The sequence below is a fragment of the Panthera pardus genome, unplaced genomic scaffold (genome assembly GCF_024362965.1).
Source record: "Panthera pardus isolate Hobbes unplaced genomic scaffold, ASM2436296v1 HiC_scaffold_12, whole genome shotgun sequence".
Classification (NCBI taxonomy): Eukaryota; Metazoa; Chordata; class Mammalia; order Carnivora; family Felidae; genus Panthera; species Panthera pardus.
The window spans coordinates 54,124,752-54,133,384 of record NW_026526677.1 but is presented as its reverse complement, the minus strand read 5'-3'; the positions used below and the strand labels follow the sequence as shown (position 1 = coordinate 54,133,384).

At 35.5% G+C, this 8,633-nt stretch overlaps 1 protein-coding gene across 1 annotated transcript; it reads right to left on the bottom strand.

Moving 5' to 3' along the window:
- Window positions 1–5,140: 5,140 nt before the first annotated feature.
- Window positions 5,141–6,620, bottom strand: LOC109267060 (olfactory receptor 52P1-like). Its single transcript, XM_019449565.2, has one exon. It carries the CDS (start codon window positions 6,579–6,581, stop codon window positions 5,628–5,630), a length of 954 nt encoding a protein of 317 aa, XP_019305110.2. The 5' UTR covers window positions 6,582–6,620; the 3' UTR covers window positions 5,141–5,627.
- Between the last annotated feature and the right edge of the window lie 2,013 nt (window positions 6,621–8,633).

The following is an 8,633-nucleotide window of genomic DNA, read 5'->3' as shown; positions in this document are numbered from 1 at the left end:
ATTGGAATCAATCTGATGTTATTCTAATGTTTAGATTGGAATTGTATGCTCTGGGGAAGAAAGTCATAGAAATTAAAGTCCCATTTTGATCGCATATCAAGAGTACATATTATCAACAATTTATTCACTGTGTGTATTGGCTTTAATTACTTGTCCAAACTAGTGTTTGTCAGATTTCTCCATTTTACTTCCCATTTTATACTGTATTTTTGGAAGAAAAATCGCTATATGTAGCCTATACTTAAGGAGTGGGGATTTATGTTCCTCCTTTGAGGATGGAATAGGTGCACAATTTGTTGAATTATTTAGAATTCTTTTACATGGCAGACTGATTTATTCTCCCTACTTATTAATTTATTCAATCATTTATTTAGATCAGTATAGACTTACTGGTATTTTTGGTATAATTTGGGTTATAATCCAATGTTACTTTATTTTATTGCTCATGTTGTCCCAGTTTGACCATTGGGTGCACTTTCATTTGGTTTTCACTCCATTTTGACTAACCCCTCATTTTGTGTGTGTGTGTGTGTTAGTGTGTGAGTGTGTGTGTATGTGTGTGTAGCAATTCTTGCTTTATGGCATTGAAAGGTGCTCTAGGCTCATCTTGGGCATTTCCTCCCCAGTCCTAGAATTAGCCATTTTTCTAGGAAGTTTCATTCCTTTTATTGGTGAATAACATTAGAAACCAGTAACTGGGCCCCAGGTACGCTTGTTGCTGCCTGGGTATCTTTCTTTGGGTTCTTTCAGCTGACACAGCAATGAACTTTGTGTGTATGCTAGCCTATGTACGTACACATATATATAAATATTTCCATATGCAAACACTGTATCTAAATTAATATAGGGTTCTTACTAATATCTGCAACATTAATTCAAGAGACAGAGCATGAGTGGGAGAAAGGTAGAGAGAGAGGGAGACACAGAATCCCATGAGCTGTGTGATCATGACCTGAGCTGAAGTCAGATGCTTAACTGACTGAGCTACCCAGGTGCCCCTTCCCCACCCCTGATGGATCTTTCTAACAACTTTCCCTTGCTTATCAGTAAATTACCACTCCAACAGTGAAGAATCTGTCTTCAACCATCTGTCACCAACTGTTAATTTCCAGTATGCTTCTAAGATCATGTCAGAGTTGTAAATCCTTGCCCCTGTGGGAAACAACTCTATCAACTAAACTACAGAGTTTATGGACAGTACCGTTGCTTTTATTCTTACACTCCACTCATTCCCAAAGGTGCCTTAGTCAGTACCTTTTCCCATCATCCCCCTCTGTGAAGATATTTTGTACATTTGCCTACAAATACATTATGTTCTTACAATCTGCATTGCTTCTGGGAATCCTCCAAATTTCTAAATAATTAGTTTTAATTTCTATATGCTAATGTCCACTCTGTGCTGTAAATTTCTATTGTTTTTTTAAAAGGTACATAATATCATGTATTCACTATCACAGTATCATACAAAAGAATTTGATCTACCAAAAAAATCAGATGTACCTCACCTATTTATTTGTGGACAAGTGGTTTTATTCCTTCCTTCTAAATCCATATACCTTTTATTATTTTTTTTTGTATTGCATTATTTCTCTAGCTAAGACTGACAATATGATGCTGAATGGGAATACTGAGTGGTGGTATATTTGCCTTGTTCTTGATTCTAGAGGTTTCTCACTGTTCAATATGATGTTAGATGTAAAGTTTTTGGAGATGTTCTTCACTGACTTGAAGAGTTACCCTCTAGTCTTAGGTTGATGAGAGTTTTCTCCCCAAGAAACAAGTGTTAGATTTTTGTCAAGGTTTTTAGTGCATCAATTGATATGATAACATGATTTTTCCTCTTTAGCTTGTTGATGCAGTGGATAACATTAATTGATATTTGAACATTGAATTTATTCCCATTAGTGGTGTGTGTATTTACTTTGAAGTGACACCCAAGTATAATGAATTTTAAAATAAATTATCCTAGCTATAGCTATTACTTAAAAAGAAAAACCATTAATTCTTCAAAGGAGATACTTTGTTTCTATATTATGTATGTCCATTTTGGCCACTGGAATTTTTGGTGTTCTTGGAACTAAACTATAGAATAAATTTCCCACATTGATGTGTATATATAGGAAATACTGAATGGTAAAGTAGACCTATGTATTTTCAAGAGTTTATCTGTAAATTTTTTGTGGCTTTTATAATGTGGTTCTTATAAATAAAATTTTGATAGAAGGTTTAAAGCTTAAGGGAAGGTCAATAAAGACAAGCGGACAGGAATATAAGACATTATAATGGAATGAATTGTTGTTCTAAATTATATATTTATATAGAAGGACAGATAGTAGATAATTTGAGGGTTTGGGGTCATGTGATTTCTGTCTTAATTATTTAGCTTTGCCACCGTAGGGCAAAAGCTTCCATAGACAATGCATAAATTAATGGATATGGTGATGCTCCAATAAGACTTTATTTACAGAAAGAAGCAGCAAGCTGCATTTCATCTCTGTGTGATGCTTTGTCCCATATGCTGGACATATCCATATTCTGTGTGATTGATCAAGAGCAGTTTTAGGCTATGTAAGTGCAAACTATAGTGTAGCCATTTAATTTTTAAGTTCAGGGTTTGGACTAGATTTATTACCTGGATCCAGTGTCTTCCACTGTACATAAGATTGTATGGACCTTTCACCATCACTGTTGCATTGTCTTTTGTTTCCCAAGGTGACCAATGATTTTCATAGCGACACACACCAGATCTTTTCTTATTGGATGTCCCAACTGATTTTCTAATTGTATGTTTTTCCTTGAAGGTTTATCCTTCTTTCGTTTTTATGACACTGCTGTCCTCTGGGTGCATTTTCATGTTTCTTACTATGTGTATTCAGTTCTGTTGGGATATTACCTCTACTTGGAAACCCTCACCCAGTTACCTGGTGATATTATCATCACTCTTCAAGGCTCAACCATCCTTTTCTTGGAACCTCCTCCAATACGCCTCAATTAGAATTTTTTCTCAGACTCAGTGTTATTTTTGGTGTTTCATAATCATCTACACATTTTTAAATGTATTATATTTATTTTTTTTCTAAATTACCTGGGATGGCTGTTGGATTTTATTTTCTCTTTACTTATTTTTTTTTTTACCATTTATTTTCTCATGTATCTTCCTTTGGCCTATATTTCACATTTAATCAACACTCTATAACATTAACTGATTTTCTATTACTGATTTCAGTGACTTGACATGTTATTCACTGAAATAAGAATTTTTTTTTAATATGGCTTAGGTGGGGGAATAAGTGCAAAATCTCCTCCTTGGGGCATTTTGAATGTGTGTTGACTATCATGATAATTATGTTTCATAAATTGTCTCATTTAATTCTTACTTTAACACTATAAAGTATAACAACTATTTTCCACATTTACCAATGATGAAGCTTAGGATTTATAAAGTTAAAAATGACACTCATCCAGCAATTAGTGATGGAATCAGTGTTTAAACTTGATTTTTCCCCCAAAACCCAGCTTTAAAATATCTGATAAAGCAACTCTGAATATATTAAATGAATAAATGGAAAAACTATACGGTTATTATAAGAAAACATAGCTCTCTGCAATCTAAAACACACAAAAGTTGATGAGATACATATATAGTCAGCAACAAACAAGAATATGGCTGCAGATGAAACGCCTGAAAAGATAAAGTTTTGAGGAACTAATTCATTTGAGAACACAAAATTGTTCATGAAATGGCCACAGAATATATACCAACCTTGGTCAAAAACAAATAATTTCCAATTCAATGAACGCTTCAGCCCATGATGATCTAAAGTAAAAGAATGTTTTGAACAGAGCATTTTATAGATATGCCCAAAGTAGTGTTCTCTGTGTTCCATGTATAATAAAATTAACATCTTAAATTAAGAAGTGAATTGTTTTCAATTTCAGCACTGAATGAATATAACCAAAACAAATTCAGATGCACTGAATCCATAAAAGAGGGGGGAGGCAGAGAGGGAATGCCATGTGGGTAAGTACTATTTTCAGAGTCTTGGAGTTTTATTCAAGCTTGGAAAGCATAGTACTAATGGTACCAGGCTACACTAATTGGACCTTTCTCTAGTAAAACAGAAAAAATACGTGCTTGGGGTCTTGCCAAAATATTGGAATATATTTAGCACTTATAAGTGGTTTGAAGGAGACTTAAGAGATCTACCACAATATTTAAAAGAAGAGTAGATGTAGAATGATAAAAAATAAAATGTTTACAAGAATAGGCTTCCATATTCATAAAACAACTAAATATAAGATTTCTGTCATGGTGGACAATGTTGCATGATAAGGAGCATGTATTTTGAAAGCCAGAGTCCCTGGGTTCAATTCTACATTGCCACGTCCTAGGTGAGTCACCGTCACGCAATTTACTTAACATTTCTCTGCCTCAGTCTCCTATTTGGTACAATGAGAACAACAATAACATCTACATCAAAGTATAGTTTTGTGGACTAAAGGAGTAAATACATGTAAAGGGCTTAGTAAACAGCCAAACTCACAGTGATCATTATTTGAGTGTCAAGCCATTATTATAACTATTTTAATAAGTAGGATGAAACTTGACAATGATGATTTTTACTCAGGATTTTTAAAAAATTTTTTTATAATTTATTTATTTATTTTGGAAGAGAGAGAGCACACACATACAGGAGAAACTGGGGGAGGGGGAACTAGAGGGAGAGAGAGAATCCCAAGCAGGCTCTGCACTAACAGAAGCAGGGCTTGGGCCCATGAACTGTGAAATCATGACCTGAGCCGAAATCAAGAGTTGGACACTTACCCTACTGAGCCACCTAGGTGCCCCTACTCAGGAATTTTTAATTAATGCATGTAACAGTGAAAATTGGAAAAAAGAATTTGTTTTTATAAAATGCAATGTTCAATGTACTGAGAATTTTAAAATTATTACAATAATTAGCCTAGTTGTTTCACATCTGTGAACATTATAAAATAGTATCCATAAATATAGAATATGGAATAATGTCAATACTAAATAAATAACAATTATTGCAAATATTTACTGAAAGCTTCCCATAAAGGCAGAAAAATTCTAAAAAAATTTATCGGCTGATACATAGGTACAGATCTAAAGGAAACGAAACGTTTAAAGAATGAGTGGATGGAGAGAAAACAATTTAAGGACTGTATTGACCAATGAAAATACAGGATAGATAAGTCTTAAGCACTGAGGGGTGGAAGGTGACTGACATGGATGGTATTACCCAAAGGTGACCTTGCACAACTGAAGATGTAATGATAGTAAACAAAGAATACTGACCTGGCACTAAGGACCTTTCCAAGGGAATCAGGAAATAATAATGAGAATTAATGACAGAAAGAAACTTAATCATGGAGGTTGGCATGGTCCTCAGTCAGCCAGGATGAGTGGTGAATTAAACAAGAGAAAGACAAGGAAATATTACAAAATAAAAATAAGAGAAAAATACACAACATCAAATGTCCCCACTAAAAGGTATAACTGAATTGAAAAATAGCATTTTGGGGACAAAGTTGCAACTACTGTTAACATACCATGACTTCATAAAACAGATTCTGCCAATATGGGTTTGTATTTACATATTTTAGTTTCCAGAAATCTTCTTGTTTGGGAAGAAGAGACCAACCACTCGGTCACGAATCTGCTTGGTCTTGACGCCATACACCAGGGGATTGACTGCGGGAGGCACCAAAAGATACAAACTTGCAAAAATTATATGAATGCTTGGAGGTACCTTCTTGCCAATGCGGTGAGTTAGGAAACTAAACAGTGCAGGGGTGTAGGAGACAAGTATAGTGCACACATGGGCAGCACAGGTGCCCAGCGCTTTCGAGCGGGCATTCTGGGAAGACAGCCGGAAGACTGCCTGGAGGATTTTGGTATAGGATGCGGCTATGAGCCCTAGGTCCCACACCATCACTGAAAGGGCCACCGAGATTCCGTACACTCTGTTAATGAGGGTGTTGGCACTGGCCAACTTCACCACAGCCATGTGCTCACAGTAGGCATGATTGATGACATATTTAGTATAACATGGTAGCCTTTTAATAAGAAGAGGACAGGGCAAAACCATAAGGATAGCTCGGGTTATACCAGCTAGACCTATTTTAATGACCATTGGTGTTGTCAGGATGGTTGTATAACGCAATGGGATACAAATAGCTACATAGCGGTCAAAGGCCATGGCAACCAAGAGGGATGATTCAATTATGCAGAATGTGTGAATGAAATACAACTGTGTCAGGCAGGTGTCAAAGTCAATCCAATGTGCATCCATCCAGAAGATACCAAGCATCTTGGGGGCCGTGGAAGAGGCAAGAGCCATGTCATTCACTGCCAGCATACAAAGGAAGAAATACATAGGCTGGTGGAGGCTTGGTTCTAGTTTGATGGTGATGATGATTACACTGTTCCCCAGCAGGGCCAGGGCAAACAGGAGGCAGACGGGGATGCCAATCCAGCAGTGAAAATCTTGCAAACCAGGAATACCAACCAGGAAAAAAGATGAGATGTAGCGATGTGTAGCATTGTCTGCCATGTTAGAACTGGAGAGTTTGCATGCCCAGATACAAAATAGCCAGACTAATCCCTATGCACAGAAAGCAGGTTGACAGAATGATTGGTTCTGTGTATGGAGATTCCATGCGTACTAAAATAGTGCATCTAAAAGGCTGACTTTTCTCTGAAACTTCTGTAAGCTGTTGGGTAAATCACTTCACCATTATTTTCTTTTGCAAATGAGATCTAGTTAAGTTCTTTCTAAGTTTTCTCTTCTCTGTCCAATTTTATTCTATTCTACTCTTTCATTTTTATTATCTACTAAGTATACAGGTAGTGACAAAATTTCTGCTTCTTTGTGCCTAGGATTTTTCTGTGTTTGTGATATAAACAGCTTTAAGAAAGGCAAAGACCACTGTTCTTGGGGAATTTTCAATGACGTGTGGAAATGCATGCGGGAATACATAAGCACACACACACACATGTGTCCATATTTGCAGTCATTTGCAGGTTATGTAAAAGGCAATTGTAATTTTAATGATATGGTAGTCCACAGACAACTTAATCAAATAATCAGGAATGCATAATGAGAAATTCAAGCAGTTTAAATATAACCAGAATTCTTGGGAACATTAAAAAGTAATAAACTCTTATTCTCACCCCTGGTTAATGCTTTCTTATTTCAGAAAAGATCTTGAAGATAATCAGAAGGACAGGATATCAGAAGCATGTCTTGAAAGTGAGGACTATCAGCTGAATACAGTAGAAAAACACAAATCTGCCATTAGGGTTTTCACTGCATATTCTCCAGATATCAGGGTTTTTTGGGTTTTGCTTTTGTTTTTTGCAATGGCTATATTCCACAATTTTCTATATAATTCAAAAATAAGAACTTATATGACTGCATTCATCAGCCCACCCAAATTTATTCATATTTTAATGAATATGTTAATTCTATATTAACACTATATTAATAAGGAAAAACTGTTTTTACTGAGCCATCCAAGAAAAGTTAACTTTATTCAACATCTTATAAAGTACCATACTTAAGTTTTAAAAAGATTTACAAGGAAATTAATTTAACATTTTAAGTGATTAGGGGAGAAAAGCTGTAAATCAGTTATGTGCCCTCCAATTTTTTTTGGGGGGGGATTTATTTCTTCACTCTTTCAGATAATGTAAATATTGCTATCAACACACATCTTCAGTTAATAGGAATAATGTAAGTCCATTTGGTGTTCTGCCTCCTCTGACTCCTAGCCTTGACCTTGGGTTTGCAACCTGCCTAATGGCAATGAATAGCAAATCAACATCAATCCAGTCCTCCTGGTGTCAGCGTCACAAGCATCTTTTCATGATCCTTTCCTGATCTTGTCTTTTCATTCAGATAACTGCCCTTAACCTTCTTCTGACGATCTAATTTCCTCCCAATATTATAATTTTGGAATGCACTTCCCAGTCTTCATAACATACCTTTTGAAATTTGTAATTGTCCTCAATGGCTGCTCCTGAACTCAACCGATATGAAACGTCAATAAATATTAATAAATATTCCTACTGACAATGCCTCTATGTTTGAATTTCCACCTAATATCTGTGAGGGAAAAACTTTCTGGTTATAATATGCACATTCTCCTAGCAAGCGCATGCTACTCTGGACCTGAGTAAGTATCTGAGGTGTTTCTTTGTAAGGAAGTGGGAATTCAAATTTTAGTTAATTATTATAAACATCTCAGAAGAATTTAGAATTTAAACATTATACAAACACCCAGATTTAGTGGATTGCCACATCGGATGTGAGGCCCACAACTTCAGGTAGAGATAAGATACCCTGGGGCAAGAAACTGTGAGTATCAAACGTTTAAACTATAAAAAGTAAGTTTAATAAAAAGAGAACTTAATACCTTTACAGGTTTGTCCATGTTCCATGATTTTTCCTCCTTAGTGTAGAACCAAAAATTCAAAAGGACCATTGGCAGACAACTAGGTATGCAGCAATCAAAATAATACACCTAGAAATATAGACATGATTTCTAGCTAGAAAAAATTACATAAAATAAAAAATAAGCTTAATTGCTTTGTGATACATACA